Source organism: Sapajus apella, unplaced genomic scaffold (genome assembly GCF_009761245.1).
Source record: "Sapajus apella isolate SASKATOON/1434 unplaced genomic scaffold, GSC_monkey_1.0 scaffold11, whole genome shotgun sequence".
NCBI lineage: Eukaryota > Metazoa > Chordata > Mammalia > Primates > Cebidae > Sapajus > Sapajus apella.
In genome coordinates, this window is record NW_022436951.1 from 7,693,633 (window position 1) to 7,705,846 (window position 12,214).

The 12,214-nt window shown below is 43.4% G+C and overlaps 1 protein-coding gene across 5 annotated transcripts in view; it reads left to right on the top strand.

Annotated features, from left to right (window-relative positions):
- Positions 1-12,214, top strand: part of PRLR (prolactin receptor) — a 125,035-nt gene that overhangs the window by 93,932 nt on the left and 18,889 nt on the right. For all 5 annotated transcript variants that reach the window (XM_032278972.1, XM_032278973.1, XM_032278974.1 and 2 more), the window contains 3 exons: positions 4,645-4,757; positions 7,676-7,808; positions 9,231-9,400. In XM_032278972.1, the coding sequence (XP_032134863.1) occupies positions 4,688-4,757; positions 7,676-7,808; positions 9,231-9,400 (373 nt within the window). In that variant the 5' untranslated portion in view covers positions 4,645-4,687. The remainder of the gene's footprint in view (positions 1-4,644; positions 4,758-7,675; positions 7,809-9,230; positions 9,401-12,214) is intronic.

A 12,214-nucleotide genomic window follows, 5' to 3' on the forward strand; every position in this document is an offset into this window, starting at 1 on the left:
TTAAATGGTACGTGATGTGGGGTTTGCTCCCTGTTATGTTAGCCTCAGGCCATCTAGCCCAGGTAGGACAAGGCAGGTAAGGAAACCCAGGGGGCCGAGGACCCAGAAGGAAGCACCTAACACAATGCCTAATACTGAAAACAATGAATGAACGTATTCAAAATTTGTTTGCAAGAAATGAGACTTTTTGTTTTTTTAGGACAAAAAAAGGGCACTTGAATTTAATTTAGTTTACTAGGAGATACAGCAGGCAGCACACGGTGGTTATGGGATTTGCAGGGCTTCCCTGCCATTGAGTCTTGATCTGTCTCAGCAAAACCCGAAGTTTGCCAAAACCTGGAAACAACTCAAATGTCCATCAATAGTAGAATGAATAAATGAGTTACGGTATTTCATTCAATATAACATAAATGAAAATGAATGAGATGAAATGAAAATAAATTATGTAAAAGTACATGTAACAACAAGGATGAATCCTGCAACAATGTGAAATGAACGAAGCCAGACACACACTCAAAAAATGCATGTTGTATGATCCTATTGATATAAAGTTCAAAGGTAGGTGAAATTAATCTGAGAAGCTGGAAGAATGGTTTCTGTCGGGAAGGAGTAGGTAGATATTGGGTGGAGGCACAAGTTTCTGGGCTGCTATTGTTGGTTAATCTCTTGAGCTGAGTGGTAATATAGATATATTCTCTTTGAGATACTTCATTGAGCAGAATACTGTCAAAAGTGTCACTTAATGATAGGGGTAAGTTCTGAGAAATGTGTCAGGAGATTTCATTGTTGTGCAAACATTGTGGAGTGTACTTATACAAACCTAGACCGTATAGCCTACCACACACCTAGGCTATATGATATAGCCCATTGCTCCCAGACTACAAACCTATACAGCGGTTACAGAACTGAATACTGTAGGCAATTGTTACAGAATGGTAAGTTTTTGTGTATCTAAGTATATCTAAACATAGAAAAAGAATGGTAAACATACAGCCTTATAATCTTATGGGATCACCATCATATATATGTGGTCTGTCATTAACCGAAATGTCATTATGTGGCGCAGGATGTCATAGGTATGATAGTGTGAAATTCGGATGTTGGATTGTGCCCTGATCGATTATCCAGGAACTAAGCTTGCAAGAGCTAAAAAGAACCTCAGAATCCCTGCCTAGCATGGTAGATCCATTTCTGGAGTCAGGGAAATTGAGTCAAAAACCTGAGTAGAAGGTTGGGGCAACAGATACAATACGGCAGGACAGGATGGGGACTGTGCTCAGGGGGGTCACGGGATACCTGTCTTGGGAGTAACTTCCACAGAATGATGGGGCTGAGACTGCTGGCAGGCAGGATTGGCTCAGGGACTGCATTGGCCAGAACATACAGGTGAAGTCTAAGAGCGGGTATTACAGAGGATGAGGGGTTGACAGTGGGGAGTGGGGTGTTGGGAGCTTGGATCTGGTTTATTTTTAACTCTCATGAGGCCACACTGCCTCCTCTGCTATGGTCTTCCCTTCCTAATATGGATAGTACCGTCAGCCCAGGCCACGAGACTGTGACCTCAATTTTTCATGTGGGGAGACTGGCTCTAGTTTCTCAAAAGGACAAGCTGCTGGGCCTTTTTCTCAACTGTTGGCCTCTGTGGAAGAGACTTGGCTTAATGGAAAGGTAAATGAAGGGAGGCTTTTGGAAAGAGAGAGCCTAAACAGAGTCAGCACTGATGCCGAGCAACATGAGGGAGAAGGGACTTTTCTAGGAGTTTACACCACAGTTGGCCACAGAATGGTGGGAAGGCGTATTTGAATAAGGTAAGGGGAGAAGCAGAAGGACAAGAGAGTCTTTGAGGATCAGGAAACAAGGAAGCCAAGGCAGCTAACCACAGACAAGGTGTGGGGCTGCAAACTTGCTACAAACCTGATCTGCAGATCCACCACCTGCATTTTTGAACCTCAGTCACAACCAAGGAGCTACTGAGGAGTGAAGCCTAAGATGATAGTTCTTGGGCTGTGTGGGGCTGACTTTTTGCTAACTGAACTACAAATGCATGGAGCCATTTGCTGCTCTAATGTCTTAAAAAGGTGAGGACCCTCATTGGATGTTACAGTCCCAACTGGGAGAGAATAGGAAGGGCCATGCCTGCCCATGATCAAGATCTTGAGAGCAATGCAGGATGGACTCAGAGAGACAAAACCTAATTTATCCCCAGCTTAGAGTCTGCCAGCCTTAAAAAAAATAAATAAATAAAAAATGTCCGTCAGTAAACAGGTGTGCCTAGTACTGAGAAGCATCTCCTTGTGTGATCAGAGTTAATTAACATTTAGCATAGCTCCTTTAGGAGTGAGAAGTTGTGATTATCTTTCTCTCTAAAGGTTAAATTACCCCCATTGTGTTTGCCCTTCTGGGAAGAAAAATGCAGGATGGGTCGGGAAATCATTGTTAGGACACCACTGTGAGTATGTCTAATTTTCTGGCATGGAGGATTTAGGCATTAGAATGTGCATCATAGTAACCAGATTCCAGGATATGTCCCAAGAAATCCCTAAGGGAAGGGTTTTTTTTTTGTTCATTCATAGAATGCTTCCTGAAGACATTATTACAGGAAAACTTTATTTAGAAGAGTTTCTTTGATCCTGCACTAGCACATGAGAACATCTAAGCAGATACTCCTGCCTGACCACTCTGCTTCCCATCCCAGAGTTTCTTCTACAAAACACATGGAGCCCTGCTTCAGCAAAGCTCTCCAGATAGCACCCAACCTCACCAAGATGGTCGGATTTATAGCACGTTGATCTTAAGCATGCTAGTGTGATGCCCAAAAGAGAAAGGAAGTTTCAATAAAGGAATATTATAGAAAGTCTTCAGCCAGTGGGTAGAATCCCATCTCCAAGCCAGGCTGAGATCACGAGATCACCAGGATAAAGAACTGTTTTGGGCTATATGAACCTAATGAGTCTGGCTTCAAGAGATCAACAGTGTTTGAGGCCCTTGGGCATAAGTAGGTCAATAGCTGAGAAAGCCTCTCTCACCTCTGGCTCTCCTGCTCCTACTCAGAGTGCCACAGCCACTCAAGGCTTGATGTTGCCCACCTTGGGTCCCCCATCACAGACTTCACACGGGATGATCTCTCAGTGGCTCTCAGGTTTCCCAGATGTCTTTCTCTCATAGGCATGTGACTGACAATCTACTAAATCTCTGTACTTCCATTTGCTCATCTGTTAAAACCTGTACCTGCACACAGGGCGGTTGTGATAACAAATGAAATTTACACGATTAAGGTACTTACTTTCCCCAGTGCCTGCCCATAGTTGATGCTCTAGAGGTCATAGGCATTATTTTAAACCCATTAGGAGCCTTTAACCATTTGATTTTAATTAGATGGCCCTCACTGGGGAGATGGAGCAGGTGATTTAGAAAGTGCACCATGGGTGGGCATTTGTTTGGAAGGAATTTTGCAGGAGCAGGTAAAAGGTCCAAGAAAAAAAAAATCAAAATACAGGTCACCTCACAGGATCCACTGCTGGGCCAGGATCCTTTACTGAAGCTGGAGCCTCAGAATAAGAGAGCTACTTGACGGTGCCCGGGTGTCCAATCTTTACTGTGGCTATGGTTTCTCCCTTTCTGAGTATGTCCCACAAGGAGCAATAGCAAAGGTTAGTCTTTTAGGGGCTTATCAAACACATTCAGATCTTTCAAATGTCCCAAGATGAGCAGCTTTGACCCTGAATGTTCTTCCCTTGATTAAAAAAAAAAAAAAATTAAAGAGAAATTTAAGCCATGCATTTCTAAGAATTTACACTTAGTTCAAATCTATTGTTTTCTGAGTTGTTTGAAGTCCAACAAGACTAATGAGCCATTTTTTCCAAATGTCTTTAGAAATCCTTTTTTCTTAGAAGGACATTTTGAGGCTTTGAAAGTTGTTCCAAGGGTAACAATAATAATATTAATAATATATTGCCCCAAACTCCCAACCCCTGCAGGTTCAAAATTTACTTAATACTCTGAACCCAAGGGATTTAAATTATTACCAGAGTTTATTATCTTTTGTTTATGGGCCTTTCCAAACAGGAGAAAGAAACCACGTGGAGGTTCACTAGAGTTCATTGTGTGATTCGCTTTGCGGTAATGCATATATCCCAGAAGGCTTCCAGCTTGAACCTTCAAAGCCTCCCTAACTCGGTGAAATCAACGTGGTTAGGTTGAGATTACACTGAGGTTACTGACTTTTCAGCTTGGAGAATTTTTGGTTGATGGACCAGGGCAAGAGCCCTCATAGAAGGATTCTCTCATAGGATATACAATCTAAGTTACGTAAGATTAATGCTATATTGTTAGGTGGGTATGGGGTGGAAAGAGAACAATTTTTCTCTGGGTGTGTGCAAAGGAACTGACTGCCTTTTCTCCCTTGACCTCTCTACCTTGTCATCTGAGGACCTCTGGTGGTGGAATTTTTCCCAGCGTGTGTGAATCGATGTTTCGTGCCAAGCCATCCAACCCTGTTACATTTTCCTACATTCCTTTCCTCCTGTTTTGTCATTCACATTAAGCAAGGAGCAACAATCAGTTGCAAACACTCAGAATAAAGTGGTGGATGTGCCTGACCAGACTGTCATTTCACAAAAGTTACCTGGTGCCTTTCTCTTCCAGTGAACTTCTGATACATTTCCTGTAGCAAGAGAAGGCAGCCAACATGAAGGAAAATGTGGCATCTGCAACTGTTTTCACTCTGCTGCTTTTTCTCAACACTTGCCTCCTGAATGGTAAGTAAGAGACTATCATGCTCTCTTTCATTGCCTGGGGTGTTTGTCAACAGGGTCCACTGCAGTCTTCTTGCAATGCTATTATGAAAAATGAAAATGCTTGTGTTATGTGCTGCTATTAAATTATTTGCAATATTTTTGCATTAAAATTAATGAGAAAAATTAATGCAGTTAGTGCAAAATCTTGTCACTGTGCTCTCTGCCTTCTGTCCTCATTCCAGGGGTGTAATGAAACAGCTCTGAAGACAGGACCTGAGTTCTAATCCAGGTCCTGCCAGTTTCCAGCTGTGTGAGCTAGAGCCAATTACCTAACTCTCTGGGTTTCCAAATTTTCAAAGTAAGGATAGTGATGTTTCCTGTACCACAGATGAAATAATGTATATGAAAAATCTTTGAAAAACCATGATGGGATATAACAGATTGCTGTTACATGGCGGGAGGCAGGTACAGCCAACTCTATTATCTGTGCTAATAGGAGAAATGAAGTCCACAGCTAAATGAGAGGATGGGTGCCTGTGAATATACACTTCTGTATGTCAACTCTTGTGTATTTCTGGGTGTGCAGGCTTCTGTATGTGCCTGTGTAGATATTAACTTTTCCATATGGACCTGTTTACAAATGCTTCTCTGTCTGAACCTGTACGTGTATACTTCTGTATATGTCTGTGTGTATATATATCCATATGTGTACACTTCTCTGCATGTACCTGTGTGCATACCAGTATGTATTTTCATTAGTATGTACCTGTATGTATTTCTCTGTGTGGGGGGGGGGATGTGGGAGGTGTACTTTTGATGTGGGCCCTGTGTGGGCATCTACATACCTGTGCGTGTGGTACCTGTGTGGTTTTCTCTGTGTTTCTGTGCATTGAGAAAGTCCATGAATTTTAACTTATTCCTCTAATGTAGATGAAAGAAACATTTGTCTAATTGCAATTTTACAAATCTACCCCCTTCTCTTGAGTCTCCTGAAGGTACTATTAATAAACAGTAAAATAAGAAGAGAAGCTTTCAAAGAGAGGAAAAGGGGAAAGCAGAGGTCAGAATGACCTGCAAGAGAAACTCTAAATACTCAGGAAATCAATGATCACCCTGATTGGCTTCTGAGTGCGCTCATTACTGAACCACAGGGTTTGAATGTTTTAAATAAGCTTTTATTTCTACTTCACACGCTTCTCCCCACTCATGACAAAAGCAAAGCAAAACAAAAACTTGCATTCTTGCTGTGACTCCCAGCAACAGCTTATCCTGAATAAATTGTCCCTAGAGGATGAACAATGTTACAAATATTGGCAGAGCCGCCCCAGGCTGGCACGGACAAATTTCAGCAGAGCCTGTGAGCGGGAGGGTAGGTGAGCTCGAGCTGATACTACTAGCCTGGTGTCCTGGGCTCCAGCCTGGTGTCCTGGGCTCCAGCCTGCTGTCCCGGGCTCCAGCCTGTGTCCCACCACATGCCATTCCACTAAATCTCTCTTTCTGGCCAGCTCTGCCTAGAGACCCCTCTTCCCATCCATTTCCCCCCACTGAGGTCTCCTCCTAACTTGCTGTTTCTGATCTGGTGCTAAGCTAGATACTCTGGTCTTGGAGCCTGCATGAGGTATAGGGGAGAAAACAGAGAGAACCCCCAGAGGTGCTGGCCCACCTCTAAAAGTGCTCCTCTCTGTTCCTGACATCCTGAACTCAATGCTAGGGCATCCAGCTATACTAAAAAGAGGACCAGCTGAAGTCATAGAGGTGAGTCTGGTGGCTTCCCCAGCCCCACAGCATCAGGGCAAACTCCAAGGCTCTGCTGTCCCTCTTTGAACCTGACATCTAAGCAAGAGAAATGGGGGCCCACTTGCCAAGAGCTTTGGGCATTTGGCAACTAAAAAATTTTACATCCTTGGTGTTGTATTTTCACACCACCTCACTGAGACCTTCTGGAGTCTGGCCTGGAACTAGGTACAGCTCTTAGATAATAGTGGTTGCTCGGAACCAGGAGAGGAGCTGGCCACTCTCCTACCCCTTACCATACCTCCTATCCCAAAAAGATCCATTGAATTATAGTTTTATAGAATCTGTGAGATTACAAAAAGACCACACACTCTTCAAGCCCTATGAATCCGAAGGAAGCCTTTTGCAACCTCACCACAAAAAAAGAAAAGGAAAGAGAAAAAATCTAAGAGAAACAAGGAATAAAAACTAAGATTCAGAAATGGGGATTGGGTGGATGAGAAGATAGATTATAAGTCTGGGTCACAAGATCAAAGCTGAATAACATCAAGAAAAAGTGAAGGGAAAGGAGAAAGAAAGGAGAAGATGGGGAAAGAGGAAGGGAGGGACGCCCAGATACAGGGAGCTTCAGCAACGCAGTAAACAGACAGAAGATCAGGAACAGGTTGAGTTCATTGTGTGGGGATGGCAGAAAAGTGGAGATTGGTGAGCAGAGTGGAAAGTGCCAGAGGGTGGTGTTTTGGCAGTGTTTGCAGGTTGCTCATACCTGGGAAGGATTCTTTGTATGATCCCCTTAGAATGAGAGGATATCAGCTTTACAGACCTCATGGGATTACAAAAGGGCCACACACTCTTCAATCCTTATGTGTCTATCTTGCATTCAAGGTTCACTCTTTGTTGAAATTTTGCAGTTAGTCACTAGCCCTCACGTAGGCTATTGGTATCTCCATCTCAAAGTACACACACACACACACACACACACACAAACCACAAAGCTCTCTAAGAGCCCTGCCAACATCAGGGTAGCCTACAGAGGAGTGTTGCTGGCTGCTGACGCTTGGCATTTCTGAGCAGCCACCCTAGGTCTCCTCACCCTGAGACTTCATCACTGGCCTGGGTTCCATCAGTCTGCTCCGCCACCAGCAGAAGGATCAAATGGTTAAATGGACCTCAATATTGATGCAGTGGCTTCTGTCTTTTTCTAGGACAGTCACCTCCTGGGAAACCTGAGATCTTTAAATGTCGTTCCCCCAATAAGGAAACATTCACCTGCTGGTGGAGGCCTGGGGCAGATGGAGGACTTCCTACCAATTATTCACTGACTTACCACAGGGAAGGGTAAGAAGTTTTCTTCTCTCCTATCAAAGCCCACGTGAGTATTTCCATTCTCCAGGCCAAAGAAACACTGGTTCTGAGTGACAGCACTTCCCTGAATTTACACCAGTAAGGTTCATACCACTGGGGAAAGGGGAGTCTAAGGTCCATGCCCACATTGTCCTGTTAATGTCTGTTAAGAGCTGTGTCAATATACATAAGGTAACCAGCCATAGTAGTGCAATGTCAGTAATGTTTCAGATCCCTGTCACAGCCTAGGTTGTAGCCTCAGGCCTCATATAAGTGTTTCTTAAGTGCTAGTTAATCTTAGATGCTCATCTATAAACCTTATGCCATTTGTAATTTTTTTTTTTTTACTAAACATGTCACTTTTGCAACATAAGAGGGTCATATGAAGTGGCACCATGTAATCCTTAATAAACATGGTACAAGGTTTTCAAACTTGTTTCATGTTCAAGAAAATAAAGAACCTTGTAGGGAGAAGAAGGTGAGATTTTTCCTTAGGAGATCGCTGATCCAGGAGCCATGATCTCCTGAAGGACATATTTGGACCTAAGGTTGCAATGAGGGCTAAACCAGATCGTCTCTGTGCAAGCATTTTGTTACACTCACAATGAGACCCTCCTGGAAATCCTGGGAGAGCTGTACTCTTCTTCAAAAAGGAAAATATTTAGTTGCTGGTAAAGACAGCTGGCCCACTTTCCGACGCCTGCACTTTGTTGTACACAAAATTGTTATTCCAGCTGAAATCCAAAGGGGCATCATGTAAACAGATTTCAGGAACTCAAATACAACCAGAATTGAATAAGCCTTTATATCTGTGTAGTGTGTCTTGTGCTGAGGCTCATAAGTCTAAATGTGAGCAGCCTACTGAGCCACTTGGACCTGAAATACCTCCTTTCACCATCACTTCACTTTATTGCTGACTTGGTGCAGTCTGAAATGGATCAGCATCAATTTTTGTCCCCTTGGACCCTTTTTTAAAAAATGAAATGTAATTCAACACACATGTGCAAAGCTGCTGCATTGTGCTTTGCACCCCGTGTGTGGACAGGTGAAAGTTCCAGTTCCCTGGGGTGACCCCATGGGCGTGACCTGGGTTTGGTGGTGCCCGGGTCGTTGAAAGCGCAAGTGTTTATCAGCAGGGAATATATAGCCCAGAGCCCACAAGAACACTTACAGAAGGGAAGGGTTGATAAGAAACAAAATACTTGAGGCCCTAAAATAACTTTTTCAGCATGCTTTTCTTTCTCTCACTCTCAGCTGAAATGGGAGGAACACGGAAGCCTGGGGAACCATTCATCAGCTCTGGGTTTTGCGCTTGAAATTTCTGATACCCAAAGTCCAGTGGTATTGATCTATGAAGAAAAAACTAGACTCTCTTTATCACTTTCTTATTCTTTCCTAATGCATTACTTATTGCAGAGAGACACTCATACATGAATGTCCAGACTACATAACTGGTGGCCCCAACTCCTGCCACTTTGGCAAGCAGTATACCTCCATGTGGAGGACATACGTCATGACAGTCAACGCTACTAATGAGATGGGAAGCACTTTCTCGAATGAACTCTATGTGGACGTGACTTACATAGGTAAGGGGAAGGGAAATGGGCGAGAAATTTGCCACTCCATTATATATTAGCCAATAGTCAGACTCAGCGTGAGTTTTCCTGGGTTTTGGATGGATCCCCCACCCCAAAAAAGGATGAGAAAATTCACAATATGCTTGTCAACTGAGCATTTCAAATCATTTTTTATCAAGTCATCCATGACACTAAGGCTGGGGCTTGGGATCCTTGTGTTCCTGTGCTTTCCCTTGACCCTCATCCTCTTGCGCTCAGCACAAACGTTCTATGTTTGCTTCGCTTGCCAACCCTTCTATCTTGCCCTTCCCTTGTAATCAATGTCCCCTTCTTCCTTAGCAAGCTGAGATTTCTTTTTATTTCTTTTCATGGAAGACAGAGCTGCTCCATGAAGAAGAAGCTCTGAGAAGGGTTCATCTGGTTCTGCATCCACGGCAATTGCTCCCATTGATTTGCCCTAAACTCATACGTGTGTGTGTGTGTGTGTGTGTGTGTGTGTGTGTATGTTGATCCACAACATATATATGTTGTATATATGTGAAATGTATACACACACACACACACACACGTATGAGTTTGGGGCAAAGCAATGGGAGCAATTGCCATGGATGCAGATACACACACATACACCCCATTTGTAATTTTTTTACTAAACATGTTACTTTTATAGCATAAGAAGATAATGTGAGGTGGTACCATGTAATCCTTAACAAACATAGTGTTCAAGAAAATAATGTAATGTAAACGTTAAAAATTACCAATGTTCTGTGTGCACACACACACACAGAGAGAGAGAGAGAGAGAGAGAGAGAGATTGATTTTCACCCCTGCATCTACTGGTGCTGCCAAGGTTGCAGGAAGGTCATCTCCAAGCTGAATGGGAAGCTCACTGGCATGACCTTCCATGTCCCCACCACAAATGTGTCAGTCATGGACCTGACCTGCTGTCTAGAACAACCTGCCAAATATGATGACATCAAGAGGGTGGTGAAGAAGGGAAGATGTTCTGATTGTTGTACTACCATGACTGTTGTACTACAGTTGTGCAGAAGGGCCATTCACAGTCTTCTTTGTAGAGTGATGGCATGGACTGTGGGCATGAGTCCTTCCATGATGGATGATAAATGTTATATAAGTGTGGTGTGTGTGTGTGTGTGTGTGTGTGTATTGCCTTACCCTCAAGTGTTATAATATTTGAAGGCAAAACAATAAAAGCAAGAAATGTTCTGAAATTAGCAACCGTTTTATTAAATGTGATCCATAAAAAAAGAGTTCACTGAAGAAAAGTAGTATGTTTCAAAAGAGAAATGAACAAATGTATATGAAATTCTCATTGATTCTGGAAAACAAACTCTCTGGTGAAAGAATGTGTTGGACCATATTTTTCAAAATAATAAGTCTCCACAGAACTCTCATATAACCCTGCAGCCTACAGCATTGTGACAGCCCATGGAAGTTCAGTTTACAGTGCACGGTACATTTTCTGACCCTTTGACTCTTAGCCAGTGATAACCTGCAGTACAGAATGACATCATTGGCAGATAATGGCTCAGAAGTAGAATTCTCTGTGGTTGAGTAATATTTAGTTATAGTGAAAACACTTGAAAGCTGTGGTTCTCAACTGGGAGCTGTTTTTGCTTCCCACAGGATATTTGGCAATGACTGGAGACTTTTTTTTATTATCACAACCTAGGAAAGTGGGGAGGCAGGAGTATTACTTCTATGTGGTACATAAAGCCCAGAGATCCTACGAAGCATTCTACAAAGTGTATGACAGTCCCCTGCAACTAAGAAATATCCAGTCCAAAATGCAAGTAGTGCTGAGGTTGGGAAAGTTTGCTCTAAAAGATATATCTTGAACATTTGAATTGAATTTTTGTACAATTTTTTTTATCAGAAGCATTGCTTGTTATGTATTTAACTTATAATATTTATTAATTAGCTGCCATTTGTTTAGGAAATATACTCAAAGTAATCTTTCTTAGGTATTTACTCAGTAACATACCAGATTAGAATTGATGGCAATTGTTTTTTGGTACAGGGGGGACTTTACTGATGGTACAAGGCAAGGTGGGGCTCCCTAAGCCCCCACTCTTCAGGGGGTCTGCTTGAAAATTGTGAGGGGAGATTCTCAGTGTGGTGGGGGACTGAGTGCAACGGGGATTCCCCAGCAGTTGAGGGCCTCGCTCTTGCTCTTCTGCCCCCACTGGGGCTGGTGATCCCACTCCTTGGAGGAGTCTTACTCCTTGGAGGCCATGTGGGCCATGAGGCCCACCACCCTGTTGCTGCAGCCTAATTCATTGTCATGCCAGGAAATGGGCTTGACAAAGTGGTCATTGAGGGCAGTGCCAGCCCCAGCATGGAAAGTAGAGTAGTGGGTGTTGCTGTTAAAGTCAGAGGAGACAGCATGGTGCTTAGCGTAGCCCAGGATGACCTTGAAGGGGCCCTGCAATGCCTGCTTCACCACCTTCTTGATGTCATCATATCTGGCAGGTTTTTCTAAATGGCAGGTCAGGTCCATGACCAACACAGTGGCGGGGACATGAAAGGCCATGCCAGTGAGCTTCCCCTTCAGCTCAGAGATGACCTTGCCCTCAGCCTTGGCAGCACCAAAGATGCACAGATCATGTTCTGGAAAGCCCCACAGCTGTTGCCCCACAGTTTCCCAGAGGAGCCATTCACAGTTTTCTCAGTGGAGTGGTGATGGCATGGACTGTGGGCGTGAGCCCTTCCACAATGGGTGACAAATATTTAAATGTTGGTTTTTAGGCAAACGTAGGTCATAATGCCAAGTATACTATAGTTACACTCACTCTTTCCCCA